Raw genomic sequence first — 24,471 nt, forward strand, 5'->3', positions numbered from 1 at the left:
CTGAATTTTACTTAGGTTGATCACTAGCTGTTGCTTCTAAGTTTCTGTTTTCACACCAGGAGAGCTGGAGTTAAGCTGTTGATCAGTGTGCAGCCATCTTGGAAGTCCTTTAATTAAAACAATTATTGGAGTAAAAACCATTAGTTACTAAGACAGGCTTGAAGTTCCATCCCTATACTCTGCCTCTTTCTCATTGACTGCTGCAAGAAAATCTGTGACTTGCAGTCTGTTTCATCAAAGACCAAACAAAACGCAACAAACTGCAAAACCAAAAGAGCATACTACCACAGCTAAAAGACTGAAATTAAAACAGCGACAGTAAAATAAAAGTACTATGAGGATGTCAAGAACACACAAGACTTTATTATAAACACAGAAAATAATAAAGCATCTTTTGTCCAATGTATAACAAACTTCATCAGATAATTTTTAATGATTTATGTCACCTATTTATATATATATATATATATATATATATATATATATATATATATATATATATAATACACAAGTCACATAGTAATTCCAATTACTTCCCTCTATAAGAACACTAAGCTACCTTATTTGAATATGGTAACCAGGTTACATGCATTTATCATATAACATGAAAATAAAATACAATTCAGTAATGAATATACATTATAAATTCCTATTCTTTAAAATTCCATTCTTTAATACTATATACATAAATACACATTTCCTATCTATATGTAACAGTGAAATAATTCAAAATCTAAACATATAAATATAACAACCAGTAAAAACATTTTCTTCTGTTGCAACAAAGGTATACAGTATCCCTAAATATCTAATATCAGATTTTCTTAGAATCAAAATATCCAAATTTTAAAAACATATCTTATAAAGCATGATTAAATAATTTTAATATTTCATCATAAATTCATCCACCTATATTTTTATACTTCTATTCATCATCTTAACAAGTTCCTTAATTTTAATAAACACATAATGGAGCACATATCATTCAAGTCTGGTGGGCTATAAGCATTAAGACATACCTGCCATTCTAGTTCTACCCTTTCAAGGTGTAATGACAATGGCCCACCCCTTGGATTATATTTTATCTGATCTATAATGACAATTTTAAAAGTGTGTTGGGGAACATACATATATGATTAGCTAGAGCATCAATCATTTTAAGTTTATTTATATTATAGGTGTGTTTGTATATTCTATCCCTAAGCCTATGTTCCGTTTTTCCAATATAGAATGCATCGCATAATTGGCAGGTAGCCGCATATACCACCATTCTTGAGAAACAATTGCATTTATTTTTACAGTAAATTTTTATCCCATTAATCACTATACTAGTGCCCTCCTGAATATATTTACAATAGGCACATGTACCACTTTGGTTCATTCCTTTAAACTCACCAAACTTCCTAAAGTTCCCCTCCAACAGTGATCTAATGTTAGTTCCTCACTTTAATATGCATTTTGGAATTTGGCCTACCCTCACCATCCAATCTCTATCTTCCAAGAAAATATTATATATTAATTATTAAAATATATTCCAATTTTTCAAGATTACTTCTTTTAATTAGGCTGTATGTCATCACAAACCCCAAATAATAGCCACAGTTGCTACTGGTGTCGTGTACAGCCTCCTGAATGTTCTCTTCAATATTAACTAAATCCCTGTTATTATGAGAGGATGTATCTCCTTTTCCATACAAAATTGGCTTGTGTATACCACTCAGTCCTTTACATCTCACTTCTTCAATCAATTCATCTAACAGCAATAAAGGGTAGGCTCTCCTTAAAAACATAGTTTTTAGATGTTGACATTCCTTATCAAATTCATATTCTGTAGTAATCATACGTGCTGCATCCACCAATTGTCCTTTTATTACTGATTTTGTCTGTTGGTAGGGGTGGGCACTTGTATAGTGCAGAAAGGAATTAGAATAGGATGCCTTTCTGTATATTTTAGCCTCAAATCTTTCTTTATCTAAATTCCTGCTTAAATTCACATCCAAAAATGCAATTTGTTGCTTGTTGAATGTATGCATAAAACTTAAAAAAGTCTGTAGAGTTATTAAAATAGTGAACCAATACAACAGCTACTTCTTCTTTCCTCTTAATAAGAATGAATATATCGTCTAGGTATCGTGTAAAAAAAAATGATTTTATCCATAATCTCCTCATTATTAAATATAAAATTGTGCTCCCAATAAGACATAACCAAATTTGCAAAAGTAGAGCGACAGGGGATCCCATAGCAACACCTTGAGTTTGCAGATAATATTTACCTTTAAAATAAATAAAATTATAGGACAACACTATGTCCAACAGCTCTTCCACAAGAGATATTTCATTGTGTGGCACGCCTTTATTTCTAAGGGTGTTGCTTACCCATTCTATCCCCAATTCATGCGGTATGGATGCATATAGATCCTTCACATCTACAGTGAGGAAATTAAAGCTAGAATTAAAAACTAACTGATTAATTCTATGCAAAAAAGTCCAAGAATCCTTACAAATAGATGCTTCGCTGGCTACATATTTCTTTAAAATAGAATCTATAACCTTTGAACGTGCATATGTAGCTGAATTATGTCCATCCACAATGGGTCTAAGTGGGTGATTATCAAGGTTTTTATGAAGTTTTGGTGCTTCGAATATTATAGGTGGTATTGGTTTTAAGACTTGCATGTAGTTATACATACTAGCATCTATTTTTCCTTCAATGTACATATCATTTATATAAATTTAATACGTATATTTAGCTGGTTAAGAGATGCTTGTGTATATGAATCCGTATTCAGCATACATTCCACTTTGTTCTCATAATCAATAATATCCATGAGTACCAAACTCCCACCCTTATCTGGCTTCATAACTCATACTTGGGCTGACCTTAAAGTATTCAACAAGCCCCATCATTTTTTATTAAGATTATATTTGGCTCCTATCTTGTTACACTATCTAGATGCATTATTATGAACCAGTCTAAAATCCATTTCACAAACTCTTTCAAAGTTATATAGCAAGTGGTGTAGAGGTGGATTATATATACTGGGTACACTAAATTGCTGTGTGTGCATATGTGAATCACCCAGTAAAACATTTAGAGCTTACGTACAAACATTTTTAATTCCAAAATACTTTCTGATATATCAACTCTTTTAGTGGGGCCAAAGGTTAGTCCTTTTGAAAAAATATTAACTAATTCCTCTGATATTACAAACAAGTAATAATTATATACAAGAAAATGACTTTCAGAATTAGCTACTATCTTATATTGATTCTTCGGGTTATGCTGGCATGTATTAATAACCTCCACTTGCCATTCTTCTTCTGGCCATTCCATTTGTAGTGTTGATTTTTCCACCAAAAATTTGATGTGGAGGTACCTGGATTTTGTTGGAGATTATTTTGTTGTAAATTATTGGTAGTAGCCCTATTATTCCCCCAATTCGCTTGCTGCTTAAGCCGTTCACTTCTTCTAATGTCTGCATTTTCATTACCAAAATCATTAACTACAGGACTGTTCAACAGTTGTTGTGCATCATTATCCATATGTTGGTCTTGCCCATCCACTTCCTCTGTATTACTGTAATCAGACGTAGTTGCATGGTGAGGTCCAACCCCCCCCCCCCCCCGAATAGTCCATGCTTGTGATTTTGGTGGGGGAGGATATGCAGTCCCTTTCTGATAATGGGCGAGATCTCTATCAATTTTTTTAACTTTAATTTGTTTATTTTTTTAAAATATATTGGTTCACACTAGAAAAAATACGATTATATTTGTATTGATACCGGGGGAAGTCTGCATGAGCTTTAATTAATTAATCTGTTTTGAAAGCTACCACTACAATTTTCTTCTACTAAAGCTGAATAATTCTTGCATAATAGTTCTAAAACTTGAATCCATTGCTGATTAAACAGTTTAATAAGATCCATATGAAACTGTGACTGGGCTATAAGCCCTGTGGGATACTGCCAATACCTTAGTCCCTTAGGTAATATTTCTAAATGGATACACTCTTGGAAGTATTCAACTTCCAAGCACATCAAAGACCATACCTTAGTGGATCTCTTGTTAAGCCATAAAACAGTTCCACAAACACTCAAACTAAGGAACTAAACTTCCACCAACACATAAATAAAAACATTAGATGGACTGACTTATTATCCAGCATACCACTCAACTTCTTAGCACAAGAAATCTGGACAAGGCCTAAAATAATTGGGGATCAAAGGCCCTAAAATAGAGGCAGATTTTAAATATTGCTCTTATAAACTGAGAAAGGATTTTTGTTAGTATGTATTTTCTGAAGGATATAAAGACTGAAACTCAAATGTATATTATTTAATGACTTCAATCTTCAGTGATTTGCCTCAAAAAACTACACATTTTTATGAAGCAAAAATCCGGACATTCTGTGATGTTAAACAGTCATATCTTTTCAAGACTAATCTGGATGATTGGATGAGTAACTACAAATGTATCGCTGTACTGGCATGTTTTGCCTTCCTGGGAGCAGGAGGTACATCTTGAAGATGAGTATCAGCAAGGCACATGCGGTCTCAAGACATACTTTTTTTTTACATTTTATTTATATTTTGGTTGCAAGGGTTGAGCACTGATTACAGAGTGAATAATTTTAGGTTCGGCCCAGGTTGCCTTCACAATAATAGTAATAAAAGTAATACAAACATTCTACCCCCAATCAACTGGAGGGGATATATGCCCTAGCAGTCATAGATTGTGTGTGTGTGTTTGTGTTGGAGGACAGCTATGCAGGTATTGCTGTAAAGTGGAAACCAGACAGTGTCACCTGCTGGTGGATGAATCAGCTTGTCAAGACATGGATAGACAAACACTGACTTTCATCACCTTTCCAGTCTCATAGCTGTATGAGCCTTCAGTAGCTAAAGGCCTTAAGAGTGGTAATGTTATTCATTCAGTTTGACGTGTGTTCACTGTATGCTTAGCAGGTGCTAGAAATCTGTCTACAGTCACATAGTATAGTAACAGAGAACAGAAAGGTTTTGATGAGTTCTACTTGGCGTGAACCACTAGCTGCTGAATAAGAAACAACCAATCACAGCTAACCAAAAGCTTATACTAACCAAAAATATGAGAATGAATGAATGCATGAAAAAAAGGTCATTAGGTTTAGATGTCCATGTACATCATGATGACACATCTGGACAGCTATATAGTTTGGACACTTGTATCTGAAGTTTCTGCTTCATCCCCCCCCCCCCCCCCACGATTGTCCATATAATTACAAGAAATTAGGCAGAAGCAATTGGAAAAGATGACTCAAAAAGATTAAGATGGTGTTTATTTTCTCTAGTAAAGATGTAGACATTTTTAAAGAAAATTAATATAATATGAAAATAAAGAAGAAAACAGAAAAAAGAAAAAAAATCATTACAAGTAAAATGAGGAATTCAAACCAAGGCATTGATTTCTTAATGAAATTTTAAGGCAAGCATTTGTAAAGAGATGCTGTTCCTCATCAACAAGAGATACGTTATACAATCATACTGTGTTAGTAATGTCAATTGTTACTAGGTTTATGCAGAAACAGACATAATTGTATTTATTTATTTATTTGTATATATTTTTTTTCCTGTGAACAGGTATCTACATGACTCTTCTGACTGTTATCCAGAGTCTCCTATTTGGAAGATAAAGCCTGCTGCGCTGCAATGTAAGGCTTCTGCACATGTAATTCATCTTTCACATCCGAAGGCACTGCATCTAGATTTTAAGTGTGACAGAGAGGTAAAGTAAAGTAGTATTGCTTAAAAATGCTTTTACAAATCCTGTACAGAATGTGCATGAGTATCTGAGTAAAGTAGTTAATTTAACACGAGCCAATCCTCCCTGATGCCTTAGTAGCTGAGTTTCCTTTAGAGCTTTAGAAATCTTTGTAGACCATACATAGCTGTTAGATGCAAGTTCTAACCAGTTAAAAGTGAGGTTTGTTTGTATCTCTCTGTGAGAGGAAAAGAATGCTTTACTTTAAACTTGCAGACATGATTGTCAGGTAGCTGTTTCCTTCCATAGCAAAAAAACTTTGGCATAACATTTTGTAACATGAATGACTTCAAACAATGTTTATGTATTCCTTTTATCTTTTAAATAACCAGACATTGCCTTTGCAGACTGCTTGGCTCATTGTGAATGCTTTCACTTTCAGGCCCTTCTTAAAACATTAATCATACTTACACCCATAGACAAAGGATTTGCTAGCCACAGTGTTTTAAAGTTCAAATTTAAACTTCATTAAAAGTATGAATAGTTTAAAGTTCATGGATCAGCTTCATTAAAACATTAATATTTACATACAATGCATTTTAAATTATTTAAGGCTTTATTTTTTCACAAAAAACTTTTAAGAAGTATTGGAAAAAGCAGATAAAATTACAGGTAACAGTGTAGTGTTTCCTTGTGATACAAAATGTTTAACGAGAAACATTGCATATGATCTTGTTGTTAATGTTCCAGTAGACTGGCTTGCTGTGCTTTTATTTTGATATCACAGGGCTCACAGAAAGGGAAGAGGAGAATTTCGTTTTACATCTTCTTCCTTTTCTCCAAGTTTATGCAAATACAGAACTGGTATCTCTATCTCTTTCTTTCCATCTATACATATCTATATATTGTATATGCAAATACAGATAAATATCTCGGCATGCAGAAAATTCAACAATAATTACATTGACTTCTGCATGTCAACACTTAACTGACCAATACAATTCTCAAAACTACACCATTCGAAAAAGGACAATGAATGTTCTCCTTCTCAGACTGGTTAATTAAAAAAAAACAACAATAACACCATATATACTTTGTTGATTAATGATACTGTTAGGAAAATGGGTTTTCATAAACTAATGTGTAAGGCTTGGAGTAGAGGCAGGGTTAAAATTATGGCCAACATGCATGAATAAGGTGGTGCAGGGAGGTGACACCACTGCTGTCCCTTTTCCTTCTTTTAGCCCGGATCTATTATTTGGATTTTGGAAAATGTTAACTGGCAGAGGAAGCTATATCAAAATGTTAGACAACACACTTTTTGGACTTTTTCATTCTGAGGTTTCAGTCATCTACCATAAGTATTTGGAAGCAACAGCTACAGATGCAGTTTGTATTTTTCTGTTATTAGACTATCTGTATGAAATAATTTTGTTTTCTATTGTGTTTGATGTCGGTTTTGTTAGTGGAGATATCCTCACAGCAGTGGTGTGATTGTTGCTATCCACCCTTTTGAAGAATGAGACAGGCCAACAATGGTCATATTTTAATATTGGTTGGCTTATTAGAAGAGTGATCATCAGTTAAGGTTTTGGCATCAATTTAATAGTCTGATTAATGGCAGTATGCCATAAGCACATGTAAGGAATACAGCCACTGAAAAGGAGCTCTTCTTAGGAAATTTTGTGTGTGTGTGTGTGTGTGTGTGTGTGTGTGTGTGTGTGTGTGTGTGTGTGTGTGTGTGTGTGTGTGTGTGGTGTATGAAGTATAATTTGGTTAAGTGTCAGTTGTTGTTAAGATTACACTAGAAAACACCCGGCTCAGACTAAGGTGGGTAAAATATTGAAAAGTCAGTGATAGTAATGTTCTCTAACAAGCCATATAAAACTTATTTGGATATGCAAAATATAATTCATAACCCAAGATAGTAGTGTATATTTTGCCATAAGCTGTTAGGTCCAATCACCTCTTGCTATATATATTTTGAACAGCAGTGGTGCATATCTGCGCTGTGTAATGCCTAACCCTTTGCCACATTTATAACAGCAAGTTTTAAGGCTCATACCCATGTCTGTGACATATTTGATGGCAAAAATGGGATTCACATCCTATCAGTTTATCACAGATTTCTTAAATGTTATTCATTCAGTTAAACACATGTTCACTATATTCTTAGCATGTGCTAGAACTCTGTCTGCATTCACATAGTATAGTAACAGAGAACAGAAAGATTTTGATGAGTCCTACTTGGCTTGAACCACAAGCAGCTGAATAAGGAGCAACCAATCACAGCTAACCAAAAGCTTATCCTAACCAAAAAATATGAGAATGAATGAATGCATAAAAAAATGTCATTAAGCTTATATGTGCGTTTTTGCATTGACCTAATCTATTTCTGCCTCCACACACACTCTATTACTTTTATGTTCTTAGTCTGAGGTTGCACACACTGAGGAAAAGGCTAAATACTTTGAAATAAAATAATATATTCCTCTTTGCTTGGAATGTATAAAAGTAGTGGACAGTTCATTTGCTCAGCTGCAAACAAGGCACACTTTGCAAAAAATATATAATATTTTTTGTTCTTAAACATTTAATTTTTTCTGGATATTTTTGGTAGAATGTGTCTTTTGATCATTTGTGACTGCTACTAATTTGATTGCTAATGCTTTTAGCAAATAAAATATAACCTTGATAATGTTTATACACAGACACAAACACATACGTATATGCATATATATATATATATATATATATATATATATATATATGTGTGTGTGTGTACATATAGGTATAGGCTACCATTTATAAGGTATTACATTGGGATGAAATGGTTAGGCTTAAAATGACCTCCGGGTCGATAGCCTAGTAATCTCCTATGAAGCTATGAACAACAGTGGTGTTTTATTACATTCTGTTCTGAGGATCATCAATGTTCTGTTAATGTTGTCAAATGTTTGCCTCCCCTCCACAAAACCACATTGATCCACATTTATTGATTTTGGCATCACTTTTGCCATTCATTTAGCCATTATAGACATAATCACTTTATAATCATGGTTTAGTATTGAAATGGGTCTGTATGAAGCTGGATCTGATGGATCTTTACCCTGTTTTGGTAGTACAGCTACCACTGCTTTCTTCCAGGACATTGGCACTTCTCCTGTTAAAATACTGTTAAACAAAACCTTACAGATCTTTATCAGTTTTTTTGCTCTTAGCTTCTAAACTTCCACAGGAATACCATCTGTTCCTGGGGATTTTCCTAAAGTTTGGTTATACATCACCATTTTTATCTCATCTCCTCATATCGTAACTGTTAGTAATTGAGCCTTGTCTACCTCTAACCTTGGCATATTTAATTCTTCTGTAAACATTTCCATTTGCACCTTTTCCTAATTTCCATATTTCTCTGCTTTATACAGACTTTCATAGAATTTCTGAAATATTTCTAATAGTTCTCCAAGATCTCTTGTTATCTTTCTTGTTACAGGCTACCTAAGCTTAGCGACAGCCCTTTCTACTTTATGTTGCCTGCATCGTTGTGCTAACATTTTTTCTGGTATCGAGATATTAAAAAAAAACAGTTGCTTAACAGCAATCTTTCTAAACTCATGCATATTATCAAGGTAATCCCTTATTTTCTGATTAGCATTCTGCAGTTGCTTCTCTTCTTTTTCTGTGAGACTCCCCCTATTTTGCAATACTTTAATATTTATCAGTCCCTCCAAGTTATTCTTGTTACTTCTTAACCATATCTCCGTCTTTTATTTCCATCCTATATTTAAACTCCACTTTAATTTTATCCCACTCCCTATCTACATTTTTTGAAGAAATTTCTATCTTCTCTAATAGCTCCTGAATAATTAATACTACCCAATCCTTGAATTCCTCTCCTTTCAACAGATAGGTGGGAAAGCACTGGTGTCTCATTTTTATTTCATTACCCTGTGTTTTTATTTTAGTTATTATCAGTGCATGATCTGAAACAGTTATTGGCTGCATATCAAGACCTTCAATTAAATTCACATGTTCCTGTGAAATGTAAACTCTGTCGCCTAGCCCAGTTTTTGTATCTTGGGGACTAATATGCAAATTCACTCTGAATTCCCAGTACTGAATTCACATCTTCTATTCCAAATATTTTCATAAATTTCTTCAAAAATCTACCCTCCTTTATTATATTTTCCATTCTGGGCCCCCCAGATACATCTTCACTGTTGCAAATCAAACTCCAGTCCCCACCTATAAGTAATATTGCTTGCTTGGAGGAGTGGTTTCAGACCAGAAATTAGTAATTTATTGGTCATTTTGGGCTAATTTCTATCTCTTTCATTTCCCTGCTATAAAACCCACATTTGCAAGTTTTTTGCACTTGTATACAGCTTAGCAAGCTCCTGCCTGGTGCCCTGCAGAATTCTACAGCAACAGAGAGACAAAAGAGAGACTTTGGAGTGACTAAGTATAATTTTTCTGCATTTTCTTGCTGCCTTCAGCTAATTCCGCCTAAAACACCAATTTTTTTTTAGAGTTTCTGTGATTTAAAAAGCTTGTTTCAGCTACTTATTGCACTTATTTTACTGCCTGCACTTTAACAAAGTCATTTTTGTGTTTAAATTACCTGTTTAACTGTTGTAGGCTACACACTCAAGTGTGATAGCCATTTCTGTGCATTTAAAGTTTTTTTTATTGTATCTGGTTTATTTTCTGAAAAAAAAAAAAATAAAAAAATATATATACTTGTTTTCCCACCTTTCTAACCTAGTATAGTCCAGTTTTCAGGTTAGTGCTGAATTCAGGGCTGTGTTACAAGTTTCTGTGTTTGCCCATAACTTACTTGGATAGTAGGAAGTTTCTCTGTTTACCTGTGAGAGAGGGGAGCTTTGAGCAGCCTATCTGTCCTTGGAGGAGTGGTTTCAGCCCAGAAATTAGTAGTTTATTGGCCATTTTGGGCTAATTTCTCTCTCTTTCATTTCCCTGCTATAAAACCCGCATTTGCGAGGTTTTTGCGCTTGTATACAGCTCAGCAAGCTCCTGCCTGGTGCCCTGCAGAGGTATACAGCAGCAGAGAGACAAAAGAGAGACTTTGGAGTGATTAATTATCATTTTCTGCATTTTCTTACTGCCTTTAGCTAATTCTGCCTAAAATACCAATTTTTTAGAGTTTCTGTGATTTTAAAAGCCTGTTTCAGCTACATATTGTACTTATTTTACTGCCTGCACTTTAACAAAGTCATTTTGTGTTTAAATTACCTGTTTAACTGTTGTAGGCTACACACCTAGCTATTTCTGTGCATTTAACGTGTTTTTTGATTGTTTTTTTTCAGAAAATAAAGCAGATACAAACAAACAAACAAAAAATACTTATTTTCCCGCCTTTCTAAGCTAGTATACTCCAGTTTTCAGGTTAGTGCTGAATTCAGGGCTGTGTTACAAGTTTCTGTGTTTGTCCATATCTTACTTGGATAGAAGGAAGTTTCTCTGTTTACCTGTGAGAGAGGGGAGCTTTGAGCAGCCTATCTGTCCCTGGAGGAGTGGTTTCAGCCCAGAAATTAGTAGTTTATTGGCCATTTTGGGCTAATTTCTATCTCTTTCATTTCCCTGCTATAAAACCTGCATTTGCGCGGTTTTACTCACCAGGCAGCGCCGGTTAGCTAGGGTATAACTATTCCTGGCTTCACAAAGTCTACTCTTCAATTTTCCCTTGGAACTAGACACACTTTCAACTTAAGCACTCAAAACATTCACTTCTCAGCCCGGCACTTGCTCAAAACTCATAGCAAGCACTAATAAACCTTAGCACTAGACCCTCCCTATACTGTAGATAAGGACAAGGCTCTCTATTCGACCTTACCAGCCAATCAGTAAAACAGTTCAGTGTACCTATCCAGGCATGTCCAAAGGGCAATTTCAGGTGTACTCTCCGGTCCAACTGATGAATCTGGTCACTTTGAGGCAATGTTACAACTGCCTCATGTACACAGACAACCCTCTCCTCCTACCACCAAACACTAATACATGCGAGAGATGCAATTATACAGCCAAACTGGAGGCTAAGCTCTCTCAACCCAAGACTGGACCAGACAGTCAAGAGGAGAAGGGAATTACTTACATCACACCACCAGTCTCACATAGTCCTATGAAACCAGCACTGCAAAAAACACACATAAATACATGAAAACATACTCGAAGGCTCTAAATAAAAATTTACAAAAGCAACAGAGACCTCCAAAGCAGACACCCAAGCAACCTCCACCCCCTAACACAAACCATGAAACACATACTTCACAAAACCAGTTTGCCACACAATCACAGCCCTTAAGGCAAAATAACATGCCCAACACACTAATAATAGGTGACTCTATAGTCAGGCACACTGGCATCCCACTCACCAGGCTGAACAACGAGAAGGTTACTGTTAGCTGCCTGTTGGGTGCCAGGATCCACCACATAACACAAGCACTCAGGTCACTCCAGAACAAGTACAAATACGACTCTGTCATTGTCCCTGATGGTGTGAATGACCTGAGCCATACCTCCCTGGACTACATGAAAAGAGACGTGGAAGAGCTCTCTGATCACGTAGCCCAGGTTGTATGACCCTGACCTTGAGTAGCATCCTGCCATCACCAAGAATGATACCATGGTATAAAGAAAAAAATATCAATTTCAACAATTGGCTAAGCTTCTGGTGTCATTCAAAGGGGATCCAGTGTCTGTCAGCCTGAGATGACATGCTCGACAATCCACGCTGCTTCGCTAGAGATGGCTTGCACCTGTCACCCTTAGGCTTTTGAATACTGGGCAAGGCTCTTGCCACCCCCATAGTGCCTTTTTTAGGCAAGGCTGAAAAGACAAACCCACCACCGTAAATAGCACAAGTAACAAAAAACTGAGGGTAATGCTACTCAATGCCAGAAGTCTAAACCTCAAAATGCATGCACTTGAGGCACTCCTCAGTATGGAGAAAATCGATATATGTGCAGTAACAGAAACCTGGTTTAAGGATCCAAAGAGCACCCCAGCACTACCAGGCTACAACTCATACCATACATTTCGGCCACAAAACCCGAACTGAAATACAAAAGGCAGGTGTGTATCCATATTCATCAAGAATAGTCACACCTCCAGGTTAGTGGCACAGCATGATGCTTCAGAGATCATCCACATGCAACTAACAACTGGCAAAACTGCAATTCAAATTGTAGCTTGCTACAGATCACCCACCATGTCCCAGGACCTCCATTCCACATTTCTGGAAACAATAGGACACATAAAGTTCCTACCAAACACCCTGATATTGGGTGATTTCAATTGCCCAAACATTAACTAGGAGAACTACTCAAGTACTAACTCCCTTGCCCAACATTTCCTAGAATTTATAAACTCAAATGCCCTGGATCAACTGGTCAACACCCCCAGCAGAGGTGACAACATATTGGACCTGGTCATCACCAACATGGGTGACTGATGTTCCACACCGGAGGTCAACCCCTCGCTAGTTAGATAACTATGCAAATAAATATGACCATAAACTAATCACTCTAGATATCCACATTCTGCCCCCACCACTGGTCAGAGAAACCACCGTGAAAAAACTTTTCAAAATCAAACTTCACGTTACTTAAGACCGAGGTGGAAAGTTTCAAAGCCCCCATGCTAAAAGGATAACGCTGCCCAAGCTTCAAAATCCTTTACTAATGCACTCTATGAGCACCTACAAGAATTCATGGATCATGCTATCCCAAGCAAAACCAAGACTCACTCCTCCAAGAAGAGGAAACCAGTCTGGTGGACCCCTGCCATAAACAAGCTATACAATAGAAGGAGGAAACTAATACAGGAAAAGAGTAAAATCCCAAGAAGGGAAGACATCCCTGATCAGTATCAGCAAGAAACTATGATCCCTCATAAAATTATCCAAGGCGAGCTTTGAAAGAAAAATTGCCAAGAACTCCAAGGATAATCACAAGGCATTCTTTAGTTATGTCAAGAATCTAAGTGGCAATTCTCAGATCTGCTCAGAGTTAGTGCAGAATGGCACAAAATACACTGAACCGACTGATATCGCAAACATCCTGGCAGACAGGTTCAGTGCAAACTTCACACCCCTCTCACCCCCAAAAGGGCCCATAATCATACAAGAAGAATGTAGTGCCCCTAAAATCACAGACACTCAGGTTAAAACAGCCCTCTCCAAAGCCAAAAACTCAGCATCAATGGGACCGGATGGTGTCCCAGGCTGCGTCCTACATGAGCTCAAAGATGAACTAACCCCTTACCTAAACACACTGTTGAAACTCAGTCTCTTCACAGGCTATGTGCCCATTGAATGGTGTACAGCAACAGTTATTCTGCTCCACAAATGTCGAGCCACAACAGACCCTAGGAACTATCGCCCTATAAGCCTGACTAGCTTGGTCTGCAAGGCTATGGAGTGCATCATCATGGATCTCATTAACAGAGACATTGGGAACCTCCAAACACTGGACCCTACCCAGTTTGGCTTTGTTAAGATGACTGCAAACTAGTGGCTATAACTGACTCTCTGGCTGACACAGACATCCTCCAAAAGGGTCTCACTGAGACAGATACCTGGTGTCAAAATCATGGCCTCAAGCTTAATGCCAAAAAGTGCATAGTCACCCCCTTTGGAAAAAACAAAGTGCCCACAAACTACCACATAGGTGGTAGCCCTCTAAATACGGAAGATGTAATAGGGATCTGGGGACTCAAGTAGATAGTAATCTCTCCTTTGATAATCGCATTGCCAAAGTGGTTAGAAAATCCTTCTATTTGGCCCAGCTAATCACAAAAGGGTTTGCATCCAGATCAAAAGAGGTCATTGTGCCCCTCTACACATCACTAATCAGACCCATCATAGAGTACAACACCCCATTTGGGATGTACTTTACAAGACACCTGCAACAGCTGGAAAGACCACAGAAGTACCTCACCAAGGGGATCACTGGCCTCAGACAGATGCCCTATGCAGCTTGGCTGAAGAAACTCCAGCTGCACTCAGTTTGCATACCGCCTACTCAGAGGTGAGCTATGCCTGACATACAAGGCCATGTTCAACCCAGAATTGATGGACATGCTCCACTTAAAGAAAACCATATTTCCTCGAGCCACTCGGTCTAGGGAGATAAACCTTACCACAACAATAAATAGGACATGCTGGAGGGATAGATTCCTGTCTCAGAGACTTCCCATGCTCTGGGACATGATTCCAATCTACATTAGGCAGAGCTCCTCGCTAACACTCTTCAAGAGAAACCTTGATGAGTGGATGGGAAACAGAAAGTTTACCCTGGGGATCACTTCAATTTATCTGTTGAACAGAGGCACAGGGAACTAATCTAAGGGGACGACAAAAGCCAACACATTCCAGCTAGGCTTATAAATGCCTTCGGTCAGATAGCCTAGTACCTACCTATGAACCTATAAAAGCTGATTATTTCTCTCAGAATTTTCTTAAGCTCTATTATAACAATTTTAGGAGGAATATAAATGCATGCCAGTGCAATCCTCCTCCCCACTTGCCAGTAGCCTCTTAGTACTACAAATCTACCATTATTGTATTTTTTTATCTTCTTCTATCACTATTGAAATTCCTCTTGCAATTAATATAAGTACTCCTCTTTTCCTTTGTCCCAGGTATTCCACTGACTAGCCATGTTGAAAATCTTTCTTTATCAAATTCACATGTTCAGTTCTTTCCAAGTCTGTCTCATGTAGCATAGATATTTGCATGATACATTTTTAATATATTTCACTACTTTTTTGCATTTATCTGTGAGACCATTGACATTTAAAGACATTACAGAAAGCATCATTGTATTACTAAGTTATTATTCCCATCTTTTATGTCTAACAATTTTTTTGTTAAATGTCTAGTTTCAACTTTTGTGTTACAAGCATACACTGTTTGGCAGGTTGTTCTTTTATACAGTTGTTTCTTGTCATATCCATGTGAGCCTATGTCACATGTTACAAAATATTTTATTGTATTGAAATCCCATAAACAAAAAAAAAAAAAAACAAACACACCCGCAATACCCCACTAAAACCCATTAAGTTAATAACACACAAAACTATGTACATCTTCAAATATTGAAGCTTTACCCTCCTAATAAGAATTGATGTTCCAAACTGACAGCAACACTCACAGACTTTTGTTAACCTAAAAGAAAGGTTAGCCATGCTAAGACACATGGTGCAGCCTGTGCTTCAACTAAGTGCTGTCTGGTTTTGTCTTATCTTTATAGCTCTCCCAGCTGAATAAATACTTGAATGCTTTCAGAGAACATAATCTCCTAGCCATTTCCTTTAATCAGATTGTCTCTTGGAGACATGAGGACCGGATACAGAATTTCTACTAAGCATACATTTGCCTGCTAGAAAAAATCCTTACAATATTCATTATTGTTTTTCAATTACTTGCTTTCTCTTAAAAGGTGTTACTAGATTAAGCCAAAGTCTTAATCTAGTAATTCCCCCATGCAAGAATGAGAAAAACACACTGATTTTTCTTTTGTCATGCTCGTTTAACCTGACCAATCATGCACCATAATAGTACCATTAAAAAAATATGTGTTTTACTTACAGTTAACTTTCTCCCTCCTCTTTCCCACCTAAGAATTTTTCCGAACATTAATGACATGAAATAGGTCATATGCCTTAGACTCCCCTACAAGTTTAACAAAGCCCAAAAAAGTCATATATTTCTAGATTTTCTTGTTCTGTCATGGTTTACAAATATAATTATTGCTTTGTAATCCTACATTTGTCAATTTCCAAGTTACTGGTTTTATTCCTGTTCATCTCCATATCCCAGATCCTGTCTCTGCTTCATTTCCAACATGCTGTTGAATATTCTATTTGACTCTTGTGCTTTTTTTCCTTCTCTCAAGCATTTTCCGTTGAAACATTGAAAAAGCTTTCACTGGCACAATCTCTCTGTGGTTTTATTACCAGAAGAACAAGAAACAGAATCTCCTTCTGTTTCACAGTTCACATTTTGTTGGACAAACTTTTGTATTTCTTCCTTACCATGTACTTCATCAAAAATGATTTTGTCCGTCTAGGGAAGACTATTTTGTAGATAGCTGGCTAAAGTAGTTTTAATCTCACAGGTTTCTTAACATTTCCTGAATAGTGGAATACATTTACTCCTCTTCTGCCTGATATACAATGAGTAATCATTCTCCACAAACACTTTGCTGTCTCCCACTTTTAGTACTTTGTCTGTCTGCCGCAGTATCATCAGAAGCAACTGTTTCTGCTGGTAGGATTGCATCTTTACTATTAAAGGTCTAGGTTGCTTTCTCATAGCTAGGTTTGGAGCATGCACATGGTGTGCCCTTTCAATTAACAACCACTGCTGTGGAATACCAGTCCAGTTGCTTATTTGTGCCTTCATAAAACTAATACAGCCTGTTACTTCCAGCTTCTGCTGGTACAGCAGGAAATCTCAGGTTTTCCTTATGTGCTCTGTCCTCTGTCATCTAATTCTATTATTTTTTGAAACATCTTTTCTTGAGCATTATCATATTCATCCAGCCTTTTCTTCATTTTGGCCTCTGATTTTTGCAGTTTTGTCATTCGCCTGATTATCTGTTTAAAGCTTCCATTTTTTCCAGCTTTTTGTCATTTAAATTGATATACTCCATCAACATTTTGTTTATTTTAATCAGATCTGTGTACAGTTTTCTTATACTTTCCTCAAGGTTACTGGAAGTCATGTCTGGAGCTTGCTCTGTTTTTTTGGTGAACAGCTGCAGTACTTTTCCCAGTCAGTGTTTTTTTTTTTTCATTTTTTGTAGCTGATTTTCTTTCAGGTTTTCTGTATTTCTTTTTTCCTGGCAACCAAGCAGTAGACTTACTAGCCAGTTACTGAAATTTACTCAGAAATATATATCCACTGACTTACTCTGCTAAGTTTCTTTTTTCACACTAGGAGAGCTAGAATTAAGCTGCTACTCAATGTGCAGCTATCTTGGAAATGGGATGCTTTCTAGTATTTTTGATTCCTGTACTCAAAGAGGTACAGGTGGTCATGGCACTAGCATTCTGGGTGACTACACAGAGGCAGATGAAAGCTCACATTTTGCTGTTTTTTTAAACCTCATCACAGCTATCATCTTCACTGTCCCGAGTCTTCTGGATGAGGGCCATTAAGTGGCAAGTAAGGTATTATTGACTGCAGATTTCATGTTCTGTCCAGTCTCCTGATTGTGTCAGATACCCAACACTGGGCTTTAAACTGGCTGAGTACATCTACTGCTCTCAGCTGATGCTGTTCTAAAACTGTTACAATGTGTGATTTTCTTTTCAGATGGGGAGTTTGAGTAGGCTCCCACCTGATCATGCTGAATCTCAGGAAAAAGGGCTTCAGTGGTCATGACAGTGTTCGTTGTCCAACAAATTCTGGAATGGTAAATGAAACCAGATGTTCTTTTCCTCTGTTCTGCCAACTGGTGACACCCCTGGGCGGGATGCAGTAAATAAAAAAAAAAAAGAAAAAAAAACAGGTTGTGCAATGCAAAACCAGGAGAAAAGCTTTGTTAGAACAAATACTGAGTATAGGCTGAAGTCTATGATGAAATATAAGATGAAAGCAAGGGGTGCATTACCAGCACAGACAACAGACAGAAACACATCTGATTTTGGTGGGATACCCAATCTTAAAAACTGAAACAATGGATGCTTAACAATTGTTAAGACTGGGCCTCATACTATAGAAATGCTTAACTAATTTTTCTTTTTATGGATTTGCATATTAATCACCATGCTCCACGCACTACAATATTCTACAGGAGTAGAAATGGATGAGAATGAAAATGCAGAAGCTTCAAACTGGTAATCTAAGGAGTAGTAAATTGGTATCTGAGAGGAATGCAAAATCAACGCTTTGTTCACACTGGAAACTAAAACAACATTGGAAAAGTAGATTTGTAGAATATTTAAAAGAAAAATTACACTGTGGGTGGGAATATAAGTTGTTTGTCTTTTCTGCTTTGGCTTTTCCTGGTTAGGGGTCGCCACAGCAGAACTCCGGTCCTCTAATGACTGGCAGTTGATTTTTTTATGGTGCCGAGTTGCCAGCCCGATGCCCAAACGTCAGCGAAGGCACACCCATTCACACATGTCTTTCGGAGGCCACTCAACCACGGAGAGGACATGCAGACTCCACACAGAAGGCACTCCAGCCAAGAATTGAACAGGAGAACCTCTTGCTGTGAGGCAACAATGCTACCGCTGTACCACCACGGCTCGGGGGTGGGAATATAAGTGACTTTGTTAAAGTAGGCATTACTTTGCTTAACTTCAAACTGGACTGAATTTTCGACATTGGGATTGTCCCTTTAAGTGGTGGGACTCCTCTGATAGAGAAACACTTTGTTTTTGCCTGCTGTACATCTCAGTTGTCTCTATTCATGCAAAATATTCCTGATTTTGCCCTTTTACTTTCACCAAAATAATGTTTATTACATGGGCATTTAAGTACATAAACAAACCCCTCAGTGTCATATTTAAAAATATCTTGCGCCTCATATTTTTCCATTAATATTTGGGAACAGCCTAATCACAAAATTACAACAGGAATACCTTCCACAAGGCAACTTCCCTTTAAGCCTACTTCCCCTTCCAATAATAACCTCAGGATCTACAAATCTACCTCTATCATGTTACCTATGCTCCTTCCATGCTTGTATGATACACAGGGTCTTTCTTCCAGAATATCACAAAATAATTTTTCTTTTTTGTTCTGTATAAAAGAATAAATGTGTCTGATCTATGTGACAGATTATTAAAGGAAGACTGGTATAAGAATGACAGAAAGCAAAATTAGCACAGTACAGTGTGAGAGTGATTAAATAAGGACATTCATATGAGTAAATAGTATTTTCATAGCTAACCTGGGCTATTACATGAGCAAAGCCACGAGTCTGCTAAATATGTTTTGAGTATTTTTTTTTAATTGTATGGGGTTATTAGTGGTTCTGAATGCTTGAGGGAGGGTGTTCCAACTTTTTGCAACATAGTTTGAATATAGAGAATTGCCTGCAGCATTTGACGATTTGGTGATCTGTAGTAGTGATTTTTTGTTAAGCGAAGTGTACAGTTATTAAAATAGGGTTGTAGTGCATTTTTAGAGCTGGTGTGTTCTGGCTTGATAAATTACTTTGTGAGACATGATTAACTGATTGTAGGTTAAGAGTTGTGGGAGTTCTAGCCAAGAGATTTTTTAAGGTAAGTCAATGGTGTTTCATGGGTGTGGAGTCTGTGGCAAATTTTATGATTTTGTTGTAGTAATCTCTGATTTGTTTAAATCTGCCTTTTTTAAGATTGGTAAGTATTGGAGAGGCATAAAGAATTTTTGACAGAAGGTGAATTTTAGCTATGGCTATCCTAGAACTATCTGTTAGGATTTTTTTTTGTTTCTGTATAGAGTTCCCATTTTTTGTGTATCTTCTTAATTTTTGTGATATATGTAAGTCAAACCTGAGTTTGTTGTCGATTATGACTCCTAATAGTTTTGTTTGTTGATCAGGATACATTTTTGTATTATTACTAGCAGTGACGTAGAAGGTGGGGTCTGATGGTCTGGAGGGGTGAAAGATCACTAGTTTGGTTTTACTGGGATTCAGTATAAGCTGTAGATGTAGCACATACAAGAGTGGAATCATCCACGTATTGAATGATTCAAGCTAGGGGAGTAGCAGTATTGAGGTCATTAATAAATATGCTGAATAGTAGGGGACCAAGGATAGATCCTTGTGGGAGTCTGAGTGTGACTGGGAGTAGTGGGGAGAGGTCTTGTAACCACCTAACTGCTTGCTGGCAGCATGCTAGGTAACTTTGAAACCATGTGATAGCAGAAGGGCTGATATTAAGGTTTGTGAGAGCGGTCAACAGCTTAGGATAGAAAACTGTATCAAAGGCCTTAGACATATCAAGAAACACTGAAGAAACTATTTTGCCTTCATTTCTAAATTGATTGATGGTGTTGGTGAAACTAAGCATAACGGTAGTAGCACTATGATGGGGTCTGAAACCATGTTATGATTTGGCCAGGAGGTTTTTAACTGTAAGTTGTTGAAGAAGTTGGGAATGGATACACCTTTCAAGTAGCTTGCACAGTATTGAAAGAATAGCTATGGGTCTATAGTTTGTGATTTCAGTTGAAATGCCACCTTTGTGTAGAGGAATTATGAATGAGATTTTCCAGATGGTTGGGACATATTGTTCAGTAATTGACCTATTAATAGATATGGGGATAAGGATAAGGCTTCTGCTGCTAATTTCAGGTATTCTGCCAGGAGATTATCAGCTGCTACTGAGGCAGGTTTCATTTTCTTTAGGAGTTTTTATATGGTACTTGTGGTGACAGTTTGAAATGAGACTGTGCCTTCATTATTATTTGCTGTCTTGGGTGGCAGTGATTCATAGGGTTAATTACTCTTGATTAGAGCCAGAATGCTTTTTGTGAAGAATTTATTAATTTGTTCTGCAATACTTTTAGCACTGATTGTTAAACTAGGAGGGGGGGTATATTTTTGATTGTGTTCCAAAATTTTTGTGTGTTTCTTTGATGTTTCTATTGAAGGTTTGTTTAGTAATTTTTTATCTAGTTTAATTTGATGTTTGGCTTTATTCTTGATTTGATGGTATGCTAGATGATTTGGTTGGGTTTTGTTAGTGATCCATATTTGCCAGGTTTTATCCCTTAGCTTTACATAAACCCCATTTTTGTGTGGGTTTGTGCTTGTTCTAACACAGCTCCACATAGGTAGGCGATCAGCCACAGCTATGCTGTATTCATCTATTTACGCATAATGCACCTCCATGCATGATCGCACACTACCACACAGTGGGGGTAACCACTGGCAGTTATAGACGTAAAACCGTAAGGAAATACATTTTTCCTTAGTAGCTGCCCATTATCTGGATGAAAAGTCCTTAAATTGCATTTAGCTGCTCAGAGAGCACCTCAGCCACACTTTTTCCCCTTAAACAGTCCCAAAGCCGCCAAATCTATAATCGTCTCATACCAGTTAGACAACCCCCACTCATATATAGAGCACCCCATTTAGAGCACCCAGTTATACCAAACCCCTCCATTTTCTCTTCCCACTGTAAAAACAGTATTTAACCTAGTATTGTGGATGGTCAGTTTCCCTCCATTTCTCCTACCAGCCTGATTGACATGGGTATCCTGAGGCAGTGTAGCAATTGCCTTATGTACACTGACAACCCTCTACTCCTAAATCACCCAAGTACAATTTGTAAGAGATGCAGCTACACTAAGAATCTGGAATCTTTGTTGTCTCACCCACAGAACAGCAACACTGAACAGATTGTTATCTCACATAGTACACCTCCTACAGAAACCATCATAAGAAGAGGTACTCACCAGAAACCTACCTAAACACCAGAGACCTTCCAAACACATACATGCTACACCTAATGTAGCACCTACAGCACTCAATACACATACAAACACAAGCACCAGTGTCTCACCAAATAAGCCTTAAGGCAAAGCACATCTAAACCAAATGTTTTAGTCATAGGTGACTCCATTGTGAGACAGACGGATGTCCCACTCACCAGCCTGGACAAGGAGAAGGTTATGGTCAGCTGTCTATTGGGTGGCAGGACACACACGCACTCAAGTCTCTCAACAAGTACCGTTATGACTCTATCATAGTTCAGGTTAGTGTGAATGGCTTGAGATGTACCTCACTGGACTATATGAAGAAAGACATGATTGAGCTCTATGAATATGTATCTCAGGCAGGTATGTCCCTAGCCTTGAGCAGCTTTCTACCCTTGTCTATGATGATACTACAAAATAAACAACCAATGATTGACTTCAGCAATTAACTTAGTTTCTGGTGTCATTCTAAGGGGATCCAGTTCCTGTCAGCCTGGCATGATATGGTTGCTAGACCACACTGCTTTGCCAGGGATGGTCTTTACCTGTCACCTCTACACTTCCAGTTACTGGCTAAGGCAGTTGTCTTCTCCATAGTGCCTTTTTTAGGTAAGGTCTCAAGAACAAAATTTCCAATGTGAAAATATCACTCACAAATACATTAAAGGTTATGCTGCTAATGCTAGGAGTTTAACTCAGAGGCTGCACCCCGTGGAAGCACTCCTCTCCCTGAAGTATGTTGACATCTGTCCAGTCACAGAAACTTGGTTCAGGGCCATAGACAGTACTCAGGCTTTGCAAGGCTACAATGCCTTCCACGTTTTCAGACTGGAAAATGAATGTGTGAGAACCAAATGGAGGAGTACCTATCTTCATCAAAGATAAGTACACCTCTAGACTGGTTAGTCAGGAAAACTTGATGGAGTTACTCCAAGTTCAACTAACTGTGGATAAGGTCCCCCTTCAAGGCATCGTTATCTATAGGCCCCCTTCAATGAACCAAGATACTCACGCTGTTTATTTGCACCCACTTGAGTCAATCAAATTACAACCAAACGCTCTAGTTATGAGTGATTTTAACTATCCCTTCATTGACTGGGAAACTTAGATGAGTACCAACATGCTTGCATAAAGGTTCCTGGACTTTATCAACACTAATGCCCTGGAACAAATAATATTCAACCCTACAAAGGGCTCAAATACTCTCAACCTGGTCCTGATCAACATGGGTGACTGCTGTACAGCCAGAAGTATAGGACCCTCACTAGTTAAATCTGATCCCAAATTAATCACATTTAAAGTAGCTATAGCACCTGAGCCCCTCTTAGATGAAATCAGGTGAAAAAATTTCACAGACTCTAATTATACCCTCCTAAGGGATGGCATAAATAATTTCCAAGCTCCTGTTCCCACAGATGGCATTGACAGCTATACTAAGGTATACACACATGCCCTGTACAAACACTTATACAAATGTACTGACATAGCTGTACCTGATAGGATCAAAACAAGATCCTCAAGAAAAAAACAAGCCTCCCTGGTGGACATCTAGCATTAATAAGTTATACAACAAGAGGAAGAATTTGCTGTCTAAGAATAAAAAAAGAGAGGTCCCAGCACTGGAAGAACACCATCCTATGCTTGAACAAACAAATAAGACAACTTGTAAAATCCTCTAAGTGCAACTTCAAAAAAATTAGCAACCATAGCTAATGATAACCATAAGGCATTCTTTAGCTATATCCATAACCTAAAAGGTAGGACCTAGATGTCTGCTGAACTAGCTGTGGATGGCATCAGACACACTGATCCTGTGAAAATAGCTAACCTATTAGCCAACAGGTTTGGCAAAAATTTCACCCTCCTGTCCTCTCTAAGCATTCCACAAAGCATTCCCTCTATATCTCCCCCACCTTGCATCTGCAAACAGCAAGTTATTAATGGTCTCTCTAAGGCCAAAAACACAGCCTCTAAGGGGCTGGATGGCATCCCAGGTTGTGTTTTAAATGTCTAAAACATGAGTTAGCAACTCTAATAGGTACTCTCTTCAGCCACACCCTGATTACTGGTTTTGCTACTGCTGAATGGAAAGCAGCAGCCATCACCTCCCTCCATAAAGGAGGGTACAGCAACAGACTCTGGGAACTACAGACCCATAAGATTAACCAGCCTTATCTGTGAGGTGATGGAATGAATCATCATGGACCTTATAAATAAGTATATAGGTGATCTCCAAACAGTTGATTGGACACAGTTTGCTTTTGTCAAAGGCAGTCCATGCCTATTAA

At 37.5% G+C, this 24,471-nt stretch overlaps 1 protein-coding gene across 2 annotated transcripts in view; it reads left to right on the forward strand.

The window, feature by feature from the left end:
- Window positions 1-24,471, forward strand: part of THEGL (theg spermatid protein like) — a 388,303-nt gene that overhangs the window by 208,743 nt on the left and 155,089 nt on the right. For both annotated transcript variants that reach the window (XM_044058903.1, XM_044058904.1), the window contains exon 7: window positions 5,619-5,763. In XM_044058903.1, the coding sequence (XP_043914838.1) occupies window positions 5,619-5,763 (145 nt within the window). The remainder of the gene's footprint in view (window positions 1-5,618; window positions 5,764-24,471) is intronic.

This window comes from Protopterus annectens, chromosome 17.part0, assembly GCF_019279795.1.
Source record: "Protopterus annectens isolate FY-2018-M chromosome 17.part0, PAN1.0, whole genome shotgun sequence".
NCBI classification, from domain to species: Eukaryota; Metazoa; Chordata; order Ceratodontiformes; family Protopteridae; genus Protopterus; species Protopterus annectens.